The 26,663-nt window shown below is 46.8% G+C and overlaps 1 protein-coding gene and 1 pseudogene across 3 annotated transcripts in view; one reads left to right on the forward strand and one right to left on the reverse strand.

Moving 5' to 3' along the window:
- Snap47 (synaptosome associated protein 47) overlaps positions 1 to 26,663 on the forward strand; it is a 79,636-nt gene that overhangs the window by 22,628 nt on the left and 30,345 nt on the right. Inside the window, exons 1-3 of one of the 3 annotated variants that reach the window (XM_052757397.1) lie at positions 103 to 119; positions 1,945 to 2,028; positions 22,568 to 23,109. In XM_052757397.1, coding sequence (XP_052613357.1) covers positions 22,613 to 23,109 — 497 coding nt within the window. In that variant the 5' untranslated portion in view covers positions 103 to 119; positions 1,945 to 2,028; positions 22,568 to 22,612. Of the gene's footprint in view, positions 1 to 4; positions 120 to 1,944; positions 2,029 to 22,567; positions 23,110 to 26,663 lie in introns of those variants that run through there. The other 2 variants (XM_052757396.1, XM_052757398.1) reach the window with 2 other exon arrangements.
- LOC128122116 (GTPase HRas-like) lies at positions 17,742 to 18,404 on the reverse strand (annotated as a pseudogene).

Raw genomic sequence — 26,663 nt, forward strand, 5'->3', positions numbered from 1 at the left:
CCCGCGCAGGCGCACGAGCGCTCGCCCAGTGGTGGACCGGCTTCCCAGCTGCTGGCGTCTGTGTTTGGTGGTCTAGTGGCGCTTGCCACAGCGTCTTCCGCGCGCTCCTCTTTCCTCAGGTGAGCGGTACTGCTAACGCGCAGCTAGGCAGTCCTCGAGCCCGCCACCGAGACTGGAGATGAACATGAGTCCCAAACCTTAGGGGATGACAGAGTCCTGGTGGGGTGCGGAGCGGAGGGTGAGGATCCACGGGGCGTGGTGAGGCTCCTGAGTCTCCGGGATAGGTTGAGGGACCTTTCCAAGAATTGTGATGTTTACCTAGAAATAGAAAGGGACAAATTAGAAGGGAGAAAAGTGAGTTTTAGGAGATTCTGAGGTTCAGGTAGAGAGGTGTTGATTAGGAAGAGGCAAGGGTAGAAACAGGAGGCAGAGGATTGATTGTTTGATCTAATTCTCCCATTGTGGACCTCATTGTGACTCTTTGGTCAAAGTATGGAACTCTGTTGCAGCTAGGTCATGGTAGGAGATGACAGCTCATAGAGAAATTCAAGTGGAGAGAAACACATAACCTTATGCCAGGACTCGTGGTGCACGCCTTAATCTCAGCATTGGGCTGCTGAGGTAGAAAGATCCGAGGGTTCTAGGACAATTTGAACCACAAACCAAGACTTGTCTCAAAAAGAAAAAAAAAAAAGCCAGAATACAGTAACAACAATAAAACCCCAAGTCATCCAAAAATTCCATTAAATCATTAAAGCTTCTGGTATCAAGCCTGTTTTTCCAGGTATACATGAATTTATACATTTTATTCCTGTTCCCTCCTCCATCTCCTGGAGTTCTCTTCCTTCTTTTCCTACATTGGCAGTATGTTATATGTGGAAACATCATTTTAGATCTTTAATCTACTTCTTGGCATACAGTTCTTAAAATTCTTGGACTACCTGAGGGTATAAATGCTGTTTTGCATGCTAAAGAGCCCAACACCATTCAGCATCCACTAGGGTAGATTCCAGGTGGAGCTGGTAACTGAAAACCTGAACAGGATCAGAGGGTGGGGGACTTTGAGACCAGACCTCAGCCTCTAGGGCTGAAGGTTAAGTAGGTCATCAACGACCAGTGTTTAATCAGTCATGCCCATGTAATGAAATGTCCAGAAAATCCTTAGACGACTCATTTAGAGGATCCTGGAGAGTGTGCCTAGGGAGAACGTGGGCAGGGTGTTCTCCTACTTGACCTCTTGCATCTTTTTATACCCCGTGTAATGTCCTATGTCCTTTATAATAAAACAGTAAATGTAAGTTAGTGCTTCTCTGAGTCCTGTGAGCTTCTGGGGGAAATCCAACTCAAGGAGGGCTCTCTGGGACCCTATTTATAGGTGCTGGTCATCAGAAAAAGAGGTGACAAGGCCTGGGCTTGCATCTGCACTCAAGTAGGGACATCTTGGGAGATTGAGTCCACAACCTTGGGATCTGATGCAGTCTTCAGGCAGACATTGTCAGAGCTGAACTGAATTAAAGGACGTTCTTCTGGTGTCCACTGCTGACACTTAGGGTCCCAGAATTCTATGCTACGACGTGAGACTAGAGGTAAAATAAGCAGTTTGTTTCTCCATAAAAGATGAAAAACCCAAGTAGGAATTGCTTCTTTACCTGTGTATCTAAGACCGGTGTCCCCGAGGAAGAGGTCAGGGCCAGCAGGTATATATGCTGTCATGGTCTCTGGGGCAACACAGCCCCTAACGCAGTAACTGGGACATGAGCTCCCGGTCCTATTTAGTTAATGCTGTAATTCTGGTCTTCACATGGTGGCCTCTGGGTGTTAGAAACATTGTCGAATATGTGAGGCCTGGAGAGAGGCCTGAAACACAGGTGTGTGTGTCCACCAAGTTGCCTCTCCTGCTCCCCGCTGGGGGCTGCTAGTGATGCATATCCTCTGCCCACACAGACCTATGGAAACTGCGCATCCTGGGCAGAGCCACCCCAGAAGAAAACAGGAAAGGACTGGAGTTGGCACTCTAGAGGAGATGAGGTAGAAACAGTGGATGGTCTCATTTCTCTCTGAGTATCTAGAGCATGCCCTGCAGCTAGGCTGTGGTGTTTGAAACATCCTCAGAAGCATGGCTGAGCCTCCCAGGGTGGAGATGGGAACTTCTGAGGGAGTGGAAAGAGGGTCTGCTACAGAGCAGGAGGGCAGGTAATGGAAAAAGCCAGTCTTACCGCCCCCGCTTGGACACACTGCCCCACTGTTCTCCCTGCCAGCCTTGTAGTGGAAGGTGTGCAGAATGTTGTGTGCTCTGTTACTTTGGAAATTAACTAAAAATAGGCTGTTTACTTGCTATTGAGTTTTACTCAAGGGCACATGTGTGATGGAAATGCTGAAAGAGACCCATTATGCCAATCCCAGTGTGTTCGGAGTCACAGTCAAGTGACGTGGGCCTATTCCCCAAGAACGTCATTTATGTGAATTAGCTTGACACCCAGGGATTGCCTGCCATGACTTCCCACGATAATTGTGCCTTTCACATGAGGGTCCACATAGGGCTCCTACTCTACCTGTACTGGTGTAGGCAAATTAACCTAACAAAGGTAGACACCAAACAAAGAATTCGGGAACAGAGCATTTCTGGAGGGCCCACTCGGTATGTGTGCACCAGGTGCCCATGGAGTGGACAAGGCTCGTGCACAGAGCAGGTTACCTTTGGAAAGCTCTCTGAGGTATGGTAGTGCTGTGGTTGGTGGTGGGCATTAGGAAGGGCAGAGGTGCCGTTTAAGCAGAAGCTTCAAAGTGGAGAGCAATTCCATCAGGGATGGGAAGGAAGGGGCCACAGGATGAAGCTCAGAGCCCTGGTAGACTGGTCGGAGTTGGGTATGTTTTCTATGATTTGTTTTGCTCTCTCCCCAATTCTCCCAGAACTCAGGGCCTACCATATGCCAAGCAAGTGCTTTACCCTCAGGGATCCTATATTCAGAAGAGTTTTTGGCGGAAGCATGACATTTCCTAACTCTCTTTCCTGACTGAAGGGGCAGGATGAAGGGAGAAGGTCCTGGAGGGGTTGTGCCAATAAAGAGTGACACCACACTTGAGAAGGTATCATGGAGAGCTGTTAGTGTTGCCAGATGGGAATCAGCCTGTATCCTAAGCCAGGTCTGAATAGAGCCAGATTAAAGGTGGAAAGCAGAAAAAGGAGATTTATTCGATGTGGCCACATTGGGAAGAGGGACAAAGAGATCCAGTGAACCCCCAAGTCCTGGAGTGAGATTAAATAGAAGGCCAAATATTTGCATATCTAAGCAGTACAGGTGTGGCCCCACATTAACCCATCTTTGATCTTCCGTCTCCTGTAAGGTGGTCTAATAAGTTGTTAGAATCACGTGAGATCTCTTTCTGGGAGACAAGTTCCCTCTGACTAGTGCCCTTTCCTTTTCCCAGCTGGAGATTCCAGGGGAGATTCCCATCTCTTTGGGGTCCATTGTTTCAATACCCTGGTGATAGTCAGCATGAGAGACACAATTGTCTCTTTAAAGTCTCTTCACTTTTGCCAGGCCTAGTACATTAGGATTTGCATATGGGCTTAGGAGGATGAGGAAGAAAGGGGTCTAGAAGGACTCTTGGTTCCAACAGAGCTTTTGTAAGAAGAAGAAGCACGCAGCCAGGGCCTAGTACAGTATGAGGTACCTAACAGATGACCGAACAAGGAGTGGTGATGGGGCTGGGCTGGTTGGAGACGCCTGGTAGGCGTGTCATAAAGCCGCCCAGCGGGCAGCCAGAAGTCCGGGTTGAAGCCTTGAGAGCTCACGGGCATGACAGATGTGGTTGGGTGAAGTTGGCCTTGTCACGGTACTCTTAAGCCTTTGTGTCATACTGGGGGCAGGAATTGGAGGGGGTGATGGCGTCTGGGGGAGGGAGGAAGGGTGGTGTGTGTTTTAACCTGGAGATTTTCGTTGTTGTTTTTGGTTTTTCAAGACAGGGTTTCTCTGTGCTGTCCTGGAACTCAGTCTGTAGACCAGGCTGGCCTTGAACTCAGAGATCTTCCTGCCTCAGCCTCCCTAAAGATGTACACCACCACTGCCCAGCTTAACTAGGAGATTTTTAATAGGCTTGTGGACTAATGATGTTGTCAAGGAGAATTCCTGGGAAGTTGTGTCTGATTAAAACTATAGTGACGTGGAGAGGTTGGAAAGTTGCCAGGAGCTAATTATCTTATCTCGGGCCCACTTTAGCCACGTGACTAGCCATTCCTTGCCCACCTCCGTATTCGTAACATCCTGTGACTAAGACTAAAAACCTCTGGCATCTAGTAACTTAGCAAACCACTAGCTTCTACCAATCCAAAGGCTAAGAATGTCATCGGACAGCATCTGAGGCCTGTAGAAAAGCTTTCTCCATCTTGCTATAACTACCTCTCTGATGAACCCACCAAAGTGTTTTACATTTGCTTGATTGACGACTTTCTTTATTCTGTAAAACTGTAAAACTTGATGAAACTGCTTGCACTTTGGACCCTGGAATTGGGGGTGACCTACATCTGTGTCGCTGGGCCATGGTCACTCAACATGGTTCTAGAAGAAACCTCTGTTACTCCATTTAAGATGAGAGCTGTGCTTTTTGTGTTGACAAATGAGATTGGCCACAACCTGTAGTCCATGTCCGGTTGCCAGAATTGTGTAGATGAAGTTTATTGGAATAGCCATACCTCTTGGTTGATGGGTCACCTGTGGTGGTTAGTGACCATGACTAAGACTCATGGCTTCTCAGCCTGAAGTACTTACCACATGGTCCTACACCAGGTTTGTAGACCCAGTGCAAAGAAGAGTGAAATCAGTGATTCTGAGGAGCAGAGGTTGGGTGGAGGACCCTGTGAAAGATCTGGCTTCAAGGGGAACAGGAGCCCCTTCTTGAGGACTCTGTGGGGGGCATGTCAGTCTAGGCAAGGTCATGGGGTCTAACCACACATGGGCAGCTTCTGCTGCATGGGTGGGAACAGCTTTCTCCTTTCTGCCCTTCCACTTAATATCTGTTTATTTTGGCTTTCTGGAAAAGACATCCTGGAAATCTGTGGTAGGAAAAGTTGTAGCCACATGCTTCTCCTTTGACATTTTCAAACATGGGTACAGTTCTCATCCTTATTGTCTGTAATGTCATAATGACAAGTGCTTGCTCTCTTCTCAGCTTTTGGTTCTCTATCCTTTTCTCTTTGAATTTTAGAATGACCTAGAGCTGGTATTGACCTGTGGTCTCTTAGTTATTTTACCAGAGGGTAAACAGAGGTCCAGAAGCTGAGGTAACTTTTCCCAAGTCGTAAAGCTGTGGTGGAGCTGGAGGAGCTGCAGCTGGGACCAGGGCGAGCTTCCTCTGCTGCCCCACTGCTGGGCCTGGAGATTTTCTGGGAACCTGTGGATAATTTCACTGCCTACTCATGCTCTGCACAGGGACAACCTTGTGGAACTGATACAAACCTTTTGTGGTGTCTAGCAAAGTGGCAGTATGTTGTCCTGTTTCCTGGAATATGACTCCTAGAATCCTAGGAAATGATGTGCCTTCTGCTAGCCAGCAGCCCCTAGGTAATTCAGGGTAGAATGGTTGTTGAAAGACCAGGGCAGGATCAGAGGATGGGGACTTCAGTCTTATTCCCAGGCCCCAAAGAAGGAAGGGGGTCTGAAGGTTGAGCAGATCACCACTGGCTAGTGGTTGAATCAGTCACACCCATGTAATGAAGCCTCCATGGGTAGACTGCCTAGCAGCTTCCTGGTAGCTGAACACGCAGAAGTTCCAGGGAGGGCAAGGAAGCTTACCCCATCTTCACACCTGGCCCTGTGTGTTTCTTCATCTGCATCCATTTTAATGGTCTTCACAACCAAATGGTAAGTATAAGTGTTTCTCTGAGTTCTGTGAGCTGTTTGAGAAAATGTATCCAATCTGAGAAGATGGTGAACCCCCACATATGGGTCGTGGGTCAGATGTAGCCTGGGCTTGAGGTCGGCGTCTGAAGTGAAGGCCATCTTAGGACCAGACTGTCTTCAAGAAGACAAGATTGCATGGAAGTGGACTGGAGACACCAAGCTAAGGTACACCTTAGAACCAGCTGCTGGGTGCTGTACAAGGAGACATCACACACGTATGTGTTTGCAGAAGTGAAAGTAATGTAGGAGAAACTGAGTTTGGGTTTCTCCTTATATGGACCCAGGCATTGAACAAGCCTGCCTGTTCTCAGGCAGGTCTGGTTATAGCTGAGCGATGGGAAACCCCTTCCAGCCAGGAATTAGACAAGGCTGTCTTCAGAAGCTGAGAAGTTTTCTGTGTGGCTCCCTGCCTCGGAAACCATGACTGACTGGGCTGAAGTAGCCCCCCTAATTCTGAGAAGTGCATGCCAGTACTTTTTAAAGCTATTATTTTGTGTTATGGGTGTTTTACCTGCATGTATAAACATCACGTGAATTCAGTACCCCTGAAGGCCAGAAGATGGCGACAGATTCTCCCCTCTCCCGGACAGGAGTAATAGTTGTGAGCCACTATGTGGGTGCAGAGAATCGAACCTGGGTCATCTGGAAGAGCAGCCAGTGTTCTTAAACAGCTGAGCCATTGCTCCAGCCCCTCCCCGCCCCAGTGACTTTGAAGGGTTCAGAGGTCACATGCATGACTTGGAGGTGCTCTAGCCTGTGCTCGCTAATCTTACTGGAGTATAGGCAGCTCTATAGAGGCATGAAGGTATCAGTACCTGCTCCCTGCATCTCTAGGCATTATGGTAGAAGGCTCAGGCACGGGCTTCCTCGTGCAGGGACTTGTTGCCCACGACTCAGTGTGGCTTATCCAAGTAGAAGACGCTGCCACTGGTGTGGCCCTGGTGGGCTAGAGAGGGACTCAACGCAGGCTCGCCTGCTGAACCCCTCCCTCAGAAAGACAAAGCAGCCTTCTCTACAGAAGGAAGTGTCTCCTGCAGCTGAGAAAATCTCCCCACTTTCCAGTGACGTCAGCCTGTAAACTTCCTGGCTGTTTCTCATGGAGCTTTCCTGGTGTAAGAGTTCAAGGTGTTTTGTTTGTTTTTAATGTGGCGGCTCCCCTTGGTCGGGCCAAGGGCTGGTTGTTAGGAGGCCTGTCAGGCCCCACATAGGACCTGGTTGTCCTCTGCAACTTGGAGTTATCTATGAAATCTTTTTCTGAAAAATGAGTTTTACGTATCTTCTTTTATTTGTGATGATGACAAAATTCTCATAGCTGGTTTGGCAACTTTCTTCCGGGAATGTCCTAGCTTCAGGTCTTGGAGCTGGTGGAGCTGTGATTCTTGGCGTGTAGGAGTGACACATACCGAGAGGGAAATTTGGGTCTGCTCCTGAAGCTGTCATGGAGGAACGGTCTAGGGTATGTTTGTGAAGAACTTGGGCCAGCTTATTAGAGAAGTCAAATCCACATTTTGTTTTACCTGGTGCTTTCCTTTGAATATACTAAGGGTGCTGTGAATAAGGTGTCCTTTCTTCTTCGGCTCTTCTTCACTGGTATGTCTGCTTGTTTCTGTGCATATGATATGTCTAACCAGATCCTAAAGCCAAGGCCAGGTATCAGGTGTTTGGTTACTATGGTGATCCCCTAGAGCAGTGGTTCTCAACTTTCCTCATGCTGCAACCCTTTATTACAGTTCCTCGTGTGGTGACCCCAACCATAAGCTTATTTCCTTGCTATTTCATAACTGTAGTTTTGCTACTGTTAGGAATCATAATATAAATATCTGATATACAAGTTGAGAACCACTGCCCTAGAGGTCCTAGGAAAGATGGATCCAAGACACGGGAGTAGACTCCTCACATCCCTGATGGGTGAGCTTCCGTGTCACTCTGGTCTCTTCAGTTTGTTTCATACAGTGTTTGGTGAACGCTGCCATCAATAGGACTCCCAAGCAGGACGGGCCTTCATCATGCCCACTGTTTCCCAGCTGAACAAAAACTAAAAGATGAACACCCATCACGAGGAAGTCGCTGAGCCAGAACCTTGAATAAAATATAGTCTGTTGTCCTCCAAGAGCTTTCAGTCAAACAAACACGATGTGTCACACTGTGTCCTTGTCAACTATTTGGAGTCCTTCTGCTTTATCCAGAAATTGTGACGAGGTGAGAAGTCCTTGTGCTGGTGGTCCTGAGCCCTGAGTGCCCAAGGGCTGACGGGGCCGTACTACAGGGCACATCCAGAGGCTTATAATTCCAAACTCTGGGACTCGGAACCTGCTTCCCTATTAGAAGCCAGACGTGTGACTTTATATACTCAAGCTGAAGGTTTGTTGCCCTGAGCTTTACCAGTGGGTCCTGTACTTGGCTGTGGCGGCGGCAGCAGCGGCTGCTGCTGCTGCTGCTGCTTGGGGTGCAGGTCTGGAATGGGCCTCAGGTATTGAGACCCTATGCTCCAACAGCAGTTTGTACTATAGTTCTGAGGCATAGAGTGTTGGGACCCTTGCTTGGGCCTTGACAGGCCAGTGTCACAATGTTCATTCCTGGCGTTTGGAATTCCCGGCTGTTAAGGCTTGGCAGCTCCCTCACCTCTTCCAGTGACGGAAACCTGATGGTTCATCGTCTCCAGCTGCTCGCAGTCTGAATTTTTGACCACCTCTGCTCCACCACAGCCAGTCCCTGGAACTCCTAAGATAACCTCCTGCTGCTGGTACCTTTGCCGCTCTTACCACTTCCCTCTCTATCTTACCAGCTCAGTCACTCTACTGAGAAAAGGAAGCAAAAATGGGCCAGTGAGATGGGTCAGCAGATAAACCTGCGTAGGGTTAAGTGTGACAACCTGAATTGATTCCCCCAGGAATCACGTGATGGAAGGGGAGAACCGCCTCCCAAGTTGTCCTCCGCCCTGTCCGTTCAGGCCGTGTGTGCATTCAGACACAGTCAGGTGTGCCACATCTCTCATTTAACTGTCAGTCACACTGGGGACACTTGCGGACCTCGTTTGCACTAGTGGCCTCCAGAGGGAACTGTGGGCAGGAGCTGCCGTGATGTGACTCACTGCCCTCTGTTCTTAGTGGTGTGCTTTCGCATCTCCCTCGGGCTGCTGTCCGCTGTGCTCGCTTGTGTGTATGAAATGGAGTTCTGTCCTAGTGGAGGTGGTTGACAGTACCCACGAATGGGAGAGCGGTCATGCAGTAGTTCTCTCTTCCGTTGTGCTGTTCTCAGAGTGACTGGACTGATCAGTGTGTAAGGGTTACCACCCGCAGTGTGTAAGGCTTACCATTTCTCCGTTGCCCTGCCTGCCAGCACTTACCATCCTTAGTCCTCCGCCACAAACACCAGGGGTTGAACCCAGGGCCTCACATGTGCTAGGCAAGTGCTCTACTCCTGAAGGATGTCCTCTACTTTTGAAGGATGTTTCTAGAACCTCTTTATTCTTTTATTTTGTCTTTTTCCCCCCTGGAGCTGAGAACCGAACCCAGGGCCTTGCACTTGCTAGGCAAGTGCTCCACCACTGCACTAAATCCCCAAACCCTGTTCTTTTGATAATAGCCGTTCTTACTGGAATGATACAATCAGTGGGCAAGGTGTCACATGCTTGCTCATTTGTATAGTTTGTGAAAAACATTCATTCATATTTCAACCCTTGTTAATTGCAACTTTGGTGTTTTTAAGCTCATTATTTAATTTTGGATATTAATCTATTTATTTATTTGGTTTATGTGTATTAATATTTTCCTGCGTGTGTATGTGCATCATGTGCATGTAGTGCCCAAGAAGGCCAGAAGAGGGTGTGTATCCCCTGAGACTGGAGTTACAGACAGTTGTGAGCTGCCATATGTGTACTGGGAATCAAACTCAGGGCCTCTGAAAGAGCAGCAAGTGCTCTTAACCACAGAGCTATCTCTCTAGCTCTAAGGGATATTAATCTTTTAAAAATTTGTATGCATTGTTCCAGGCAGTGGCAGCACACACCTTTAATCCCAGTACTCAGGAAGCAGAGGCAGACCAATCTCTGTGCGTTCAAGGCCAGCCTGGTCTACAGAGCAAGTTCCAGGACATCTAGGGCTACACAGGGGAAACCCTGTCTCAAAACAGCAATAATAAATTGCATATATTGTGTAAAAAACTTCATGGTTATGTTTTCATATATTCATATAATGTGCTTTTTTTTCTTGATGACAGTCATTTTGACTAGGATGAGATGAATCTCAGTGTAATTTGATTTGCATCTCCCCTCTCCCCTCCTCTCCCCTCCCCTTTCCTCCTCTCCTCTCCCCACTCCTCCCCTCTCCTCCTCCTCTTATTTTTTAGACAGCAATTCATGTAGCCCAGGAAGACCTCAAACTATGTAGGTAGTTGAGGATGATCTTGAACTTCTGATCCTTGGGTTGCCACCTCCTGAGTGCTTGGATTACAGGTGTATTCACTACCACAGCCAGCTTGATTTGCATTTTCTCGGTAGCTAAAGATGTTGGACATTTTTTTCATGCATTTATTGGCTTTGCACACTTTTAAATTCAAATGATTTTCCTGTGTGATTTATTTTTGGTTACTGTTCGAAACGAGTTCTGTCTGTGTATACCAGGCTCACAACCTCCTGCTTCAACTTCCCGAGTCCTGGGATTGCAGGTGTGCGCCTCTGTGTATACCAGGCTCACAACCTCCTGCCTCAACTTCCTGAGTCCTGGGATTGCAGGTGTGCGCCTCTGCACCAGGCTCACAACCTCCTGCCTCAACTTCCTGAGTCCTGGGATTGCAGGTATGCGCCTCTGCACCAGGCTGGCTTTTACTATATTTTTTTGGAAAGTTTTTATCTCCCTGTTCATCAGGGTATAGGTGTCCAGTTTTCTTTTGTTGTTGTATATTTGTGTGGTTTTTGATAGTCCTTGACCTCATAAAAAGAATTTAGCAATGTTCTTTCTTTTTCAATGTTTCTTAAATTTTTGAAAATTAGATTATTTTTTTCTCTAAATGCTTTGTAGAATTCAGCCAAAAAAAGTCATCATGCCCTTGAGGTGTTTTGTTTTTTTTTTTTTTAAAGACAGGGTCTCACTATGTAACCTTGGCTGGCCTGGAGCTTGCTATGTTTATGGGAGACTTTTAACTACGGTTTCCATTTTATTTTTTATTACTGGTATATTTAGATTTTCTCTTTATTCAGTCTGAGTAGGTTGTATATGTCTAAAAAACTGTGCACTTCTTTTAGATTTTTCCAGTTTGTTAACTACGTAATTTTTTTGTTGTAGTTTCTTTTTTATTTATTTATTTATTTGTAGTTTCTTTTTTAAAGAGCAGATTTATTTTATTTTTATTTATGTGTATGTCTGTGTGTATGCCACATGAGAACAGTGACCACAGAGGCCAGAAGAGGGCATCAGATTCTCCACAGCGGGAGTTACAGGTGGTTGTGGACCACCCGGTGTGAGCGCTTGGAGTCAGGCGGCCCTGGAAGAGCTCCTAGCCCTGAGCCATCTCTCTAGCCTGTCATGGTGGTTGTTTTCTTTCCTTTTTTCCCCTTTGGTTTTTCCAGACAGGGTTTCTTTGTGTGGTCCTGGCTGTCCTGGAACTCGGTCTTAGACCAGGCTGGCCTCGAACTCGAGATCTGCCTGCCTCTGCCTCCCGAGTGCTGGGGTTAAAGGCGAGCGCCATCATGCCCGGCTTCATCTCTGACTTTATTAATTGGGTCTTCTTTTTTCCTGTGTTAGTCTAGCTAAAGATTTGTTAATTTTTGTCTGTTCAGAAAACAAAATCCTTTATTAATCTCTTTATATTTTTATTATTTTAAAATTTTAGTTTATTATTATTGTGCGTCTCTCTCTGTGTGTATGTGTATCCGAGTATGTATGTACATGTACATGTGCATGCATGCCACTGTATGCATGTGGAGGTCAGATGACAGTTTGGGGGAACTGAGTCTCTCCTGCTGTAGGATCTGGGAATTGAACTCAGTCAGGTCATCGGGTTTTCCAGACAAGTGCAGCTTGGAGCCTTCTTACTGTCCCTTTTGTATTTTTAAAAATTTCGCCGGGCGGTGGTGGCGCACGCCTTTAATCCCGGCACTCGGAAGGCAGAGCCAGGCGGATCTCTGTGAGTTCGAGGCCAGCCTGGGCTACCAAGTGAGTTCCAGGAGAGGCGCAAAGCTACACAGAGAAACCCTGTCTCGAAAAACCAAAAAAAAAAAAAAAAAAAATTTGGTTTTATGTATTTCTACTGTGGTGCACTTTCTTTTCTTAGGGTTTGGATTATTCTTTGCTGAGACTTTGAGGTGCACTGGGATGTTATTTGAAACTCCTCTTAGTGTTGCTTTTCCTGTATCCCATGAGTTTTTTGTTGTTGTTGTTGTTGTTGTTTTCGTTTGGTTTTTCAAGACAGGGTTTCTCTGTGTAGCTTTGGCTGTCCTGGAACTAGCTCTGTAGACCAGGTTGGCCTGGAACTCAGAGAGAGCCACCTGCCTCTGTCTCCCAAATGCTGAGTTAAAGGTGTGCATCGCCACCACCCGGCTGTATCTCATGAATTTTAACACAGGATGTTTTCGTCTTTATTCTTTCAGATGCTCATTGATTGTTTGGGATCATATTGTTCCGTCTCCATGCGTTCACCACTGTTCTTGTGTATTTCTAGTTTTTGTTCATTGTCATCCGAGAATAGACGTGGTGGGACTTTTTAATTTAAGACTTGCTTTGTGCTGACAGTGGATGTGGTTTTGGAGAGTGTGCCATGTGCAGATGAGAGGCCTGTGTTTTGTAGCTGCTGACTAATGTATTCTGCAAATACCTGCTGAGTCTGTTTGCTCTCCAGTATGGTTCAACTCAGATTTCCTTCATTGATTTTCTGAGTATGTTTTCTGCTCATTGATGAAAGAATATTAAGGTCCTCAATTGTTAGTGTTCCTGGAATTACCTCTCCTATAGAGCTAATGATTTTTGCTTATATATTTTGGTGGTCTAGCATTGGGTGAATATATATTTACAGTAGTTCTGTCTTCCTGCTCAATTGATCCTTTATCAATATGCAATGACCCCTCTTTAAAAATTTGCATTTTATTTCTGCTCTGTCTAACATGAGTACGCTACTTCTGTTCATTATGGTCTCCTTTTATATGGCACATCTTTTTCAAATGCTTCAATTTTCAGTGTATGCTTTTACCAGTGGAGCAAGTTTCTTGTACACAGCATATAATCAACTCCTGTCTTTTATTTAACCCATTCAGCCAGTGTGTCTTTTGACTGGTGATTTTAGTCCATTTACATTTGAGGTTATTGTTGATATGGATGGACTTCCTGCCAATGTGACTACTTTCTAATTGTTTTTTCTGCTTTTTGTCCCATTCCATCTCTATTACTGTTTATTGTTGAGATTTGATAGTTTTCTGTCATGCTAATATCTTCTTTCTATTTGGTATTTAATGGGTGCAGCTTGTGAGTTGTGTACATTTGTGTTTTCATAATGGTGGTCATCATCTTTTTGTTTCTAGTGTAAGACTTCCTTAAACCTTTTTTAAATGTTTATACCTCTCTGTATGTGTGTGTGTGGCACATTCATGCATTCATGTATGTATATATGTGGGTGTATGAGTACCATTTCTTGTGTGTGGGGGTCAGAGGACAATTTATAGGAGTCAATTTTCTCCTACCTGTGGGTTCTGAAAATAGAATCCAGGTGGTCAGGCTTGAAGGAAAGCATCTTTACTCACTGAGACTTCTTTTTTAGTTTTTTTTTTTTTACATTTTTCATTAAAATATAATTACATCACCTACCTCCTGCCCTTTTCTCCCTCAAGTCCCTCCCATGTCCCCTCCCTCCAAACCTTCTTGTTCCCCCATCTCAAATCGATAGCCTCTTTCCTTTGATTATTATTGTTACATATATGTACACATATATACAAATATATAAAATACAACCCGTGAATCCATTGTTATTATTTGTGCGTATATAGTTCCAGAGCTAACCACCTTGGATTGGGTTGCCAATCAAGGGGTTCTGAGGATGTAACGGTCTTATTAAATAAGAAACACAGAGCCTTGTTCCACATCTAGTATCCTCCTATGAGTGAGTACATACCATGTTTGTCTTTCTGAATCTGGGTTACCTCACTCAGGATGATTTTTTCTAGATCCATCCATTTGTCTGCAAACCTCATGATGTCACTGTTTTTCTCTGCTGAGTTGTATTCCATTGTGTATATGTACCACATTTTGTTTATCCATTCTTCAGTTGAAGGGCTACTCACATCACCAGGGAGGCTACCTGGAAAACAGGACCCCAAGAAAGACACAGGGATCGCCCAATGACAGAGATATGGAATGAGATCTACATGAACAGCCTGGACATGAGTGGGGATAGTGAAGGGCGAGGGTCGAGGGAAAGAGAGTTTGGGGGAGTGGGAGATCCCAGCTGGATCAACAACAGAGAGGGAGAACAAGGAATAGGAGACCATGGTAAATGAAGACCACATGAGAATAGGAAGAAGCAAAGTGCTAGAGAGGCCCACAGAAATCCACAAAGATACCCCCACAACAGACTGCTGGCAATGGTCGAGATACAGCCCGAACTGACCTACTCTGGTGATGGGATGGCCAAACACCCTAATTGTTGTGCTAGAAACCTCATCCAACTACTGAGGAATCTGGATGCAGAGATCCATGGCTAGGCCTGGGGGATCTCTGGGAGTCCAATTAGCGAGAATGAGGGTTTATATGAGCGAGAATTGTTGAGACCAAGGTTGGATAAAGCACAGGGACAAATAGCCAAATGAATGGAAACACATGAACTATGAACCAATGACTGAGGGGTCACCAACTGGATCAGGCCCTCTGAATGGGTGAGACAGTTGATTGGCTTGATCTGTTTGGGAGTCATCCAGGCAGTGGGACCAGGTCCTGTGCTTATTGCATGAGTCGGCTGTTTGAAACCTGGGGCCTATGCAGGATCGCTTGGCTCAGCCTGGGAGGAGGGGACTGGACCTACCTGGACTGAGTCTACCAGGTTGATCTCAATCCACGGGGAAGGCTTTGCCCTGGAGGAGGTGGGAATGGGGGGTGGGCTGGGGGAAAGGTGAGGGGGGCGGGAGGGGGGAGAACAAGGGAATCCGTGGCTGATATGTAGAACTGAATTGTATTGCAAAATAAAAATTAAAAAAAAAAAAAAGAAACACAGAGCCAAATGCAGAGTTAAAAGCCCAAGAGGTCAGAGCAGTAGCTAAACGCAGAGACTAAAACCCTTTCTTACCCTTAGCTGCCACTGCTGTCCTTCCCCTCAGAAAGAGATCTACTTCCTGTGTATCTGTCTTTTTATTGACTTTCTGTTCTGCCTTCTCATTGGTTGTAAACCCAACCACATGACCACCTGGTCACTGCCTGTCTATACAGACCTCCAGGTCTTCTATGGTTGGTATTGAGATTAAAGGCGTGTGTCTCCATGCTGGCTGTATCCTTGAACACACAGAGATCTATCTGTCATGTGATTGGGATTAAAGGTGTGCGCCACCACTGCCCGGCTTCTGCTATGGCTTGCTATTAGCTCTGACCCCCCAGGCAACTTTATTTATTAACATACAAATAAAATCACATTTCAGTACAAATAAAATATCACCATAGGGTTCATTTCTGGGAGAGGCTAATTCTCCCTTTTTAAAATTATTCCTTTTTTGAATAATTTAAGAAATATTGGTGCAAATCTCTGAGTTCGAGGCCAGCCTAGTCTACAGAGCAAGTTCCAGGAGAGCCAGGGCTACACAGAGAAACCCTGTCTTGGGGAGAGAAAAAAGTAGTAGTATTGGCGAGACTGGAGAGGTGGCTCAGTGGTTAAGAACCCTGCTGCTCTTCCTTGGGACCAGGGTTCAGTTCCCAGCACCCACATGGCAGTTCCTAACTGTGTGCAACTCCAGTTCCAAGGGATCCAACACCCTCTTCTGGCCTCCTTGAGCACCCACACAAAAGAGGTACACAAACATCCATGCAGGGAAAACACCTATACAAATGAAAATAAAGTTTGGAAAGGAAAAAAGGAGTATTGGTTGTAGTTCTTGAGTCAGTCTGGACCTGGGCTTTTTTCAGTCAGAAATTCTTTAATTACTGGTACAGTCTCTTCCTTCGTTATGGTCTGTTTTAGGTTGTTGGTTTCTTTTGGTTTAACTTTGGTAGTTTGATTGAATCAAGAAATCCATCCATTTCTTTTTGATTTTCTAACTTATTGAAGTATAAGTTTTTAAAATTTCCTCAATATTTTTAATTTCTTTGGTATCTGTTGTAATGTTTTCCTTTTCATTTCTGGTTTTTAATTTGGGTCATCTTTTTCTTTCTTTTGCAAGGGTCTGCCAATCTTGTTTATCTTCTTAAAGAACCCGCTCTTAGATCCATTGTTTCTTTGTATTGTTTTGTTTGTTTCTATTTTATTTTTTCTTGCCATCTCCTGGGTTTGGATTTGATTTGTTCTTGTTTTTCCAAATTCTTATTTTTAGGTGTTCTTTTTTAAAGATTTTATTTTTATCTTATGTATGTGAGTGTTTTGCCTGAGTGTATGTCTGATATGTTCGTGTACCATGTGAATGCTGTATAAATCCACAGAGGCCAGAGTTGCACCATTAAGTTATTTATTTGTGCTCTTTCTGATTTTTTTTTTTTCTTTTCGAGACAGTTTCCTCTGGCTGTCCTGGAACTTGCTTTGTAAACCAGGCTGGCCTTGAACTCAGAGATTCACCTGCCTCTGCTCCCTGCCCCCCCCCCCCCCCACAGTGCTGGAAGTAAAGGTGTGCACCACCACCGCCCGGTGCCCTTTCTGATTTTTTAATGTAGGAACTTAGGGCTATAAACTTCCTGCTTAGGACTGCCTTTACTGTGTCTCAGAGGTTTTGTTGTCTTGTGTTTTAATTTTCATTTGGTTTCAAGGATATTTTAATTTTATTTATTGGTTTCTTCTTTGACTCATTCAGTAATGAGTTGTTTAGTTTCCACGAGTTTATACACTCGCTAGAGTTTTGTCTGCTGTTGATTTTCAGTTTCATTGCATAATGGGTTGACAGCTTGCATGGAATTATTTCAGTTTGTCTGCATTTGTGAGGGTTTGTTTTGCGTTCCAGCATATGATCATACAGTGGCTTCCGTGTGCTGCTGAGTCAAATGAATATATTCTGGTGCTTGGGTAAAATGTTCTGTAAATGTGTTAGGACTATTTGATATAAGATGTCATTAAGTCTGAGGGTTCTCTGTTCATTTTTTGTCTAGAGGACTTACTTATTGGAGAAAGTAAGGTGTTGAAGTCATCTACTATTATTGGTTTGTGTTAATCGTGTCTTTAATTCCACTTGCACTTTTTTTAATGAAATTGAGTGTGGCAGAGTTTAGTGTATCTAGGTTAGTATTGTAACATTTTTTTTTCAAGACCATCAAATAATTTACTGTGATTCAATCTGTGCCCCAGAGGCACCCAGAGGGAACGGAGAGGGGTTGAGGACTGGGGTGCCAGTGGTAACAGGGACAGTTCATGACAGTCTGTTCAAATTGTCCATGCGAAGGTCTTGGTCACCTCTGTCCACCATCCCTGGACTGGACCGTCTCCAGCATCACTTCCTTCCTTCCTTCCTTCCTTCCTTCCTTCCTTCCTTCCTTCCTTCCTTCCTTTCTTCCGCACCTCCTCCCTGCATCCGGCACCTCCACGTCCTGAGCCTGTGCCGGGACGGGCACAAAGGACACCACTGACCGTAGGCAGGGGGATTGGCAGAATGGGGGTGGGTGGGAGCAGGGACATCAGAGTGGATATGAAGTTCATTTGGTTAGCTGGGGCCACTGCCCCAGATGTCTGCTGGTCCCTGCCTCCCTGGTGTTAGGACAGCACACACTTGCAGCTCATGCAGCGGGGGCTGCTCTCATGGGGCGGGTTCAGCCTCCGCAGTTTGTGCTGCCGAATCTCACAGACGAGTGTGTAGAAGGCATCCTCCACACCCTGCCGGGTCTTGGCTGATGTTTTAATGTAGGGGATGCCATAGCTGCGGGCAAGGTCCTGGGCCTGCCAAGACTCAACAGTACAAGTGGCCAGATCACATTCCCCACCAGCACCATTGGCACATCATCCGAGTCCTTCACCCGCTTGATCTGCTCCCTGTACTGATGGATGTCTTCAAAGGACTTGGTGTTGTTGATGGCAAACACACAGAGGAAACCCTCCCCTGTGCGCATGTACTGGTCCCGCATGGCACTATACTCCTCTTGACCTGCTGTGTCTAAGATGTCCAGCAGACATGTCTCCCCATCAGTGACCACCTGTTTCCGATAAGAGTCCTCTATGGTGGGGTCATACTCATCCACAAAATGGTTCTGGATCAGCTGGATGGTCAGGGCACTCTTTCCCACGCCTCCAGCACCCACCACCACAAGCTTGTATTCTGTCATCACTTCTATAGGGACTGTCACTCCAGGAGCTCCTGCCCCACCGCTTGCTGGAGCAACTGCTCCCGGGGCCGGGGCAGGGCGGGGGCGCGGATCGACGCTGGCTGGGCCTGCGCATGGTCTCAGGCTGCAGGCGCCGGGCGCGGACGGCGGCGGGGACTCACAACATTTTCTTGATTAATTGAATGAATGAAGTACCCTTCTCTGTCTCTTCTGATTAGTTTTAGTTTGAGAAGATCTCATTGCAGATGGTTGTGAGCCAACATGTAGTTTCTGGGAATTGAACTCAGGACCTCTGGAAGAGCAGTCAGTGCTCTTAACCTCAGAGCCATCTCTCCAGCCGGCTCTTATATTTCAATGTGGTCACCGGGGAGTGAACTGTTGAAAGATTAGAAAGATTAGGAGGTGTGGCCTTGTTGGAGTAGATGCGGCTTTATTGGAGGGCGTGTGTCACTGGCTTTGAGGTTTCAAAAGCCTGTACCAAGCCCAGTGTCTCCCTGTGTGCTGTCTGTGGGTCAGGCAGTAAAGCTCTCAGCTCCTTCTCCAGCACCAGGCATGCTGCCGTGCTTCCGCCGTGATAATGGACTAAACCTCAGAAACTATAAGCAAGCCCCCAATTAGATGCTTTCTTTGATAAGAGTTGCCTTGGTCATGGTGTCTCTTCACAGCAATAGGACAGTGACTAAGACAGAAGTCTTCAGGAGTTTTCAGCTGCTAATTTAATAATCCCTTTATTCTTTGGAATTCCCATAGTGCAACTATTTGTTTCTAATGATTTCCCATATGTCTCAAGGAATTTCTTCCAGTTTTTTCTTTTTTTACCATTATTTTTCGTTCTTCTCTCTCTCTCTCTCTCTCTCTCTCTCTCTCTCTCTCTCTCTCTCTCTCTCTCTCTCTTCCTGTCTCTGTCTGTGTGTGTACACATCTGAGTACAAAGTACCTGCTGAGGCCAGAGTTGTTTGGATCTCCTCCTGAAGTTGGAGTTATAGATGGTTGTGAGCTAGGAACTCGGGTCCTCCAACATGGATGCTAGGAATTGGACTCTGGTCCTCTGGAAGAACAGTAAGTGGGTTTTTGTTTATTTGTTGTTTTTGAAGACAGGGTTTCCCTCTGAAGGTCTAGCTGTCCTGGAACTCACTGTGTCGTCCAGCTGACCTCAAACTCAGGGCCTTGCCTGCCTTTGCCACTGCCACCTGGCCTTGTAAGTGTTCTTAGCCGCTGAGCCGTCTCTCTAGACCCTTCTGTTTTATTTTGTAAAAAAATTGTCTGATGGGTTATTTCAAAAGACTGTGCTCAGTTCAGAAATTCTGCTTATCCTACTATATTATAGAAGCTATTTATTTTATTTCACTTGTTGATTGTGTGTGTATGTGTGTGTGTATTCTAGTTCTTTGTCACAGTTCTTATTTGTATAATGAATTGTTTCCTCATTTTGCTGTCTGTCTGTATTTCCTTGCATTTCAGTGATTTTCCTTAGGATTTTATGTGGAATTGTTTTTCAGGCAACCTATGGATTTCCTTTGAATTGAGCTCTATTTCTAGAGAATTACTGTGTCCTTTAGAGGTGTCATGTATCCTCAGTTTTAAAATGTCTTCGTTGATGTCTTCACATCTGGCATAATAGTTGCCATTTCCAGTTTTGTGGAGTAGCTTTCATAGGGAAAAGACTTTTATTTAGATAGGATCGAGGGTGCTGGTGTTTGGGCTTTGCTTATGGGTGAAGATGGACGGGTGGCCTCTGGTTTCTCTAGGTGTCGTCAGTACCACCACTGCTGTGTAGACCTGCATAGTCCAGTCTGCAGCAGTATGTGAGGGTAGGTGCGCACATTTGCAGTGGACGTAGATTCCAAATGTGTGTTTCCTTATGCCCTGCATACGTGGGTGACTCTGGGGCTTATGATGGTGGCAGTTGAAGTTCTGATGTTACAGAGTGTGGAGGGTGCTGTCGTTAGGTCCTGTGGGGCAAGTAGAGGTGATAACCCAGGTAGGTATGGTCTTGGCGTTCATGACATTGATGGTATCTTCCCCAGGTCCCACTGGGCAGCATGGGTGATCACTAGTAACCACAGGTGATGGTGGCACTTTGGTGTCGGTAGCTGGGAATCTCAAACATATAATATATGGGAGAGGTGAATGCAGGCAAGGCCATGGTTGTGGCGTTGGAGCCACAGTATACCAAGAAGTCTGTGCTCTGCCTGGGAGACACACACAGGCTTGGTGCTTTTGGTAGCTACTGGCTCCCTAGAGCAGATTGACCTGTGTCAGTGACTTTTGGGGCAGCTTGGGTTCTGAGGGCTGGGAGGGTCAATGTGAGGTCGGTCATTCGTTGGAGCAGAGCAGTCACCGAGAGCGCCATACTTAATTTGAAACCCTTGAGTGCATGGGCTCCTACAGTTAGGCCTGTAGGTCTGCTGCTGGCTCTGGTTCTTCCCAGTTCCCCGAGAGGGGCTGGAGTAGTCCACAGGACGGCCTGTTCCTGTCGCTGGGCTCCTTCCTGCTCTGCTGTGCCCTCTTCTCGTCATTCCCTGCACACTGGCGCTTTCTCCTCAGCCACTTTCCCCAAGTGCAGTCTTCCTCTGTGCTCTGGTAGACCCACCTCTGCCTCCCCTCCTGTGTGGACAGCCTGAGGGATTTAGCTCTCACCTTAGTTCCTGACCTGGTGGTTTGTGTAGACCCAGGTCTGCTCAGGGGAGCTGGTGGCCCTGGGCTGCAGGAGTAGAGGGGGTTGGCGGGCCAGAGCCTCTTAGGTTTCCTGGACCCTCCACTGACAACGCCGAATTCACAGACTCCTGACAAACTTTAGGAGCATTTAGCCTTCAACGTCAATGTCCTCACACCTCAGGACTTCCACCTGACGCTGTGTAAAATTTGTGACTGAAGACGAAGTAGCAGCCCAGACGACTCAGGGAGACCTCACCCTTGGGGGACTCCATCACAGGGCTGCAGTCTGCTCACGGGCCTCATTTTGACACAGGCTCTGCCTGTGTGGGGCTGGTCCCACCTGAGTGCTTTAGGACAGTGATTATCTCCAGGACTGGCTGTGCAGAGGGTGGCTCAGGGAGAGAATGAATGAGATCCCCATGGACACCACATCACAGGAGCTGGGCCTTGCTGGTGCTACCTTTTGTACGCTTACTGCCCATCCTGTCACTTGCATGCCAGGGCCTTACAGACCTGGTGACTGGTGGCAGTATCCCTGTGGCCTACAGCTGGGTTCAGGATTTGAGGGATCATGCTAAGATAGTTCCTAAGAAGTAAAGTCACATCACACAAAGACGGTAATTGAGAGAGACAGAGAGATAGAGACACAGACACAGAGAAACATGGGCAGGGAGAGGTGGGAAAGTCCGCTTACCCAGTCAGTACCGTAGACTGCAGTGTGGGAGCCTCTTGTCTTGACTAATTTGGTATCTGAACAAAGAGGATTGGGCAACATATTCTATAAGTGTTAATTCAAACCTATCATCCATGACTTATGACTGCCCTGATGAATATAGTTATAAATATGAAATGCAAACAGTACCAGGTGTGATAGCACATGCCAGTACTTATAGTACTGGCCAAGTAGGGCACAGGGAACTTGAGGCCACCCTGGGCTACATAGCAAGTTCAAAGCTTGTCTGAGCTACACGTGAGACCCTATTTCAAAACAAGGGCTGGGGCTGTAGCTCAGCGGTAGACCACTTCCTGGATGCAGCTGGGTGTGAGCCTCATTACTGGGGGGTGGGTAGAAGTAGAAGAAAATGAAGCTAGCGTGCGTCACTGCGTCTGGCCACACAACACTGTCTGTATATAAATGCATCCATATACATGTGACTCCATAGGTAACTGTGAGATGGCTGTCCAGGAGGGGGACGTGTGTCTATAAGACTTTTCTGTAAGCAGTGGGATACATACACAGAGCATTGAAAGAGGATCCCCAGGAGGACCTTGTACAGATAGACAGTGATAGGGACATGACAGCCACAAGGTTGTATGCATGGGAAGGATCTGGGGCCTTGTCTATAATGCTTGATCCCCTCATGGCTTGCCTGGTGGGCCCAGGAGTGGAGGGTTTCCTGTAAGGAGTGTGGGACAAGCACAGTTCTTGGTTCTGATCTCAGCCCTCTCTACCCTTTACTTGCTGGGCAGAGGCCCAGCCCTCCCTTGAGACTGTCCTTCTCTCCTGGCCAACCTCCTGCTCTCTGTAATCTAAAGGAAGTTGATGTATTTCAGCCTCACCCGCCCATTTTGTTTCTTTTCCCTCAGAGACAGACACGACAGCCTCCGTGGGGTCCAGCTACCTAGGGACAGATGAGCAGTGATGTGCGTGTCCACTCCTGGCCCTGCTCCTATTACCTGAACCTTGAGAAGCAATGGGTTCCTGGGAAACTGACCTTGACGCCTCATTCACTGAAGTTCAGTGCGGACGGAACTGAAGAGGTCCTGGTGGGCCTGCCTCTCTGCAGCATCACTGAGATCAGGAAGGAGGCTTCTCTCTTTATCTTCAGTGCCATCACAGTCCTGGAGAAGGGCCAGGCCAAGCACTGGTTCAGCTCACTGCGGCCCAGTCGCAATGTGGTCTTCAACGTCATCGAGCACTTCTGGAGGGAGCAGCTCCTGTCCCAGCCAGGCACCGCTGCTAACACAGCCTCCCCCGTGACCAGGGGCCAGGAGCTGGTGGGACTGATGGCCAGTTCCCAGAGACGCATGGAAGACACATCAAAGGTCCTTCATCACCAGGGCGAGCAGCTAGACAGTGTCATGAGGGGCCTGGAGAAGATGGAGTCAGATCTAGATGTGGCTGACAGGTGGGCACCCCCCAAGTCTGCTCCGCTTCTACGGAGGAGGCAGGGAGTCCTCTCAGCGATCTCGTGGTTAAGACAGTTCCAGTACTCAGAGCAAAGGCTGTGCACCTGCTGTGTGGACTCTGGGGGACTCGGCCCAGAGAGCCTCTGCCTGTCGCCACCTGGATCCTGTTGGTTTACAGAGAGCAGGGAGTTGAGTGTTCATGTTGGGGTGGGCTGCACAAGGGAGGTGTCTTCCTCTGTCAATGTGTGTGGTTCCTGTGTGCTGGTTAGTCATGCCCCCAGTTCTCAGGTCATGAGCAGGATATGTCCCTCCTGGTGGTGATCTGCTTTCATGGGGACCAATAGGGGTTTTTGTTTGTTTTTTGTATGTACTTTGAAATGCTGTCACTGAGTTTGTCCTTCAGAATGGGCTTTTTTTATTTTGTTTGTATTATTTCTTTGGTAACTTTTTCACATCACTTTAAAAATGTGAGCCGTTGGGAGCGCCTGTTTTTAGTTGTCCTTCATTGGGTGTATTGTTTTCTCTTCATCTTGTGCTATCCAGTTGTTTCCATTCTGGTTTCTAGTTCTTGGGTTTTTCTTTTATTTCTGTTAGATTTTTTTTTTAAGATTTATTTATTATGTATACAGTGTTCTGTCTGCATGTATGACTGCAGGACAGAAGGGGGCACCAGATCTCGTTACAGATGGTTGTGAGTCACCATGTGGTTGCTGGGAATTGAACTCAGGACCTCTGGAAGAACCAGTCAGTGCTCTTAACCTCTGAGCCATCTCTCCAGCCCTATTTCTGATAGATTTTAACGTCTAAGCATTGGTTTTGCTCTGCACATGTTTGACTCATACTCCAGCACTGCTTCCTGTCTGTTTTAGCTTAGCATTTCAGTTACCCTTTGGTTTTGGTTTTTGAAGACAGGGTTTCTCTGTGTAACAAGCCTGGCTGTCCTGGATCTCACTCTACAGACCAGGCTGACCTTGAACTCACAGAGATCCGCCTGCCTCTGCCTCCCGAGTGCTGGGATTAAAGACTAAAGATGTGCATCACCACCCAGCTGCCTTTTTTCCTTTTATATTGACCTATCTCTTCTAGTTTTCTCTGTCTGGATTTCTTTATTTTCTGTCTTTAATTAGAAGCATTTGTCCCAGGGTCCCTGTGTAGGGGGACTTCCAGGACTAGACTTTCAATAAAACCTCTTCTTGCGTCCCTGCCTCCCTCCTGCAGTGTGAGCCCTGTAGGCCTTGTTTGCCTTGGCATGGAGGATCCAGCTCTCCTCTCCATTCTGCCCCTGCTCCGTTAGACACTGATAAACAGTGTCTTCTCCCAAGTGCCCAGGTTGGGTGTAGGGTCACTGTGTCTTCCTCCAAGCCAGCCTGCTCTGTCACTGACCTCATTCCATCCCAGCTGTTAGAGGATGCTGGTACCACCTTTATTCCTGGATTTTCAGCGTCTCCTGCCACTGGTGTATAGAAAAGTCTCCACACTCTTTCAGCTGTCTTCCCCTGTCCTTAGGGAAGTGGTGTTCAGCTTGTAGTCCTTGAAGAGCATTCCCTGGCCAGTCTTCCTAAGGCCCATCTTTGAGAGTGCTCTTTTTCAGCACACCAAGTTCAAACTTGTTTTAAATTTCCACACTTCTTTTTCAAAAATTAGGTTGGAAATGTACTCTTTCTGATAGTTGCAGTTATAACCCTATTGTCTGTAGTTCTGCTTTCTTGTTTCGGTTATTCCAGAGTCCCCCTGAAAAGAGTAGGCAAAAAAATGGACCTCTTTGGTCACCTGTAGTATCAGTGCCACTCTGAGTAGCCTGGTGAGAGCTCAGACATAGCCCATGCCTCCTAGGGTATGGATCAGCCCTTTGTCTGGCCTGTCTGCACTGTTCACGGCCATGTTAGTCACCAGCAGCAACTTTGGTTATCAGATTTTTAGGTGTCTTAGTGCTGTGTTCAGAAGTATTTTACTTAAATGATATGTAGTAATAGTATGTGTGGTCTGCAAATAACTATGTTGTAAGTATGTATATTAGAAACACAGCTTCTATAGGGTTTAATACTATCCTTTGTTTCTGTTATTCCTCGGGGCCTGGGAACATGTGTTCCCTGTGGATCAAAGGCTGTGTATGTAAAGAGCATGCAGTGCTCCTGAGCCGCTGTGTGGTGGAATGTCCAGGCTCTCTCAGAGCTTCATAGGTGTGATGGCCTTTGCCATAGTCCATGCCTGGTTAGAGATGTGCTCAGAGAGAGCTTATGACTGGGCTGAAGACACATCCTCTCCTCTTACCAAGCCCAAGAGATTCTTTGAGTAAGACCATGCCATGGAGGTTGTCGTGTGTCAGGCTTGTTACAGGAGCAGAGGCAGCAGAGTCTGTAGACTGTTCAGAGTTGGAGTTCTGTTCTCTCTGCCCTCGGCTTAGTTGGTCCTCAGGATGAAATGTGATGAAATGGACATGGAGAGTAAACTCCCATGTGTCCCAGGAATGGGTTTTCATTACGTCTTCTCTTCTGGTTGACATGTCATAGCCTCTGTGCACATGGATTTGTACTTTCTGGGAACTCGGGATAGTGCAGCGTATTTCATAGTCCGCCAAGTTAGAGTTCCTGTTGTTTGCTTTGGTTCCTGTTGGGACACACTGGATACATCTGAGCTCCTGTCTTCTCCATGCAGATGGGTCGGAGAGAAGTGAAATCCTTCTGTTACAGGGCCGGTCACAGTAGACGCTGGCTCAGTGCTTGACTCTTCCCTGATGTCTGTTCAGTATTCCTGACAGAGCTCACCCCAAAGAGCCCTCTCCATCCCCAGCTCAGGTTGGAGAGGCCACACCCCTCCCACATGCCCACCTGCTATTTCCTGCACTGTCGTCTCACACTTCCTGCCAACGCCCCGGGTCCAGCTCTCATGGGCACCACAGCAGAACCAGAGCTTCTGGACCTTGACTGCTAGAGCAGATGTCCTGGTATGAGGCCCCAACCGTTGGCTTCTTGTGTTTTCAGTGTGTGCCTGTTTTTCAGTATCACAGAGCCTGTTCCATGGTAGGCTAGACAGAGGCACCTTCCACGTCTGAGAGCAGTGCTCTGTGGTCTGAGCGTGTTTGGTTCCTTGTCCACCATGGTGCCTGGAATGCTCCTCACCGAGAGTGGCCTCCAGCCTCAGAACTTACAGGGAGGGACTTGTGTATAAAGGAAAAACATGATCTGGTAGTCTTTGTTTTTTGTTTACCACTTATTGACTGTGGTATCGTTTATAGTAACCAAAGTAGGAGGTAGCCCAAGTGTCTGTCAATAGATGGACAAATAAAGAAAATGTCACACACACACACACACACACACACACACACACACACACACACACACGCGCACGCACGCACTCTCGCACGCACAGTGGAATATTATTGGCACTAAAGAAGGATGACATTGTGTATCATTTACAGAGAAATGGAGGGATTAGAGATCAACGTGCTGTGGTAAATAGCAGACTCAGAAAGAAATATACTGCATGTTCTCTCGTATACAGAAGACAGGTGGGGGAGGGGTATGAAAGTAGTAGTTGGACTTTCTGGAAGAGG

This window comes from Peromyscus californicus, unplaced genomic scaffold (assembly GCF_007827085.1).
Source record: "Peromyscus californicus insignis strain IS unplaced genomic scaffold, ASM782708v3 Scaffold_3__1_contigs__length_106647218, whole genome shotgun sequence".
Taxonomy (NCBI): Eukaryota; Metazoa; Chordata; class Mammalia; order Rodentia; family Cricetidae; genus Peromyscus; species Peromyscus californicus.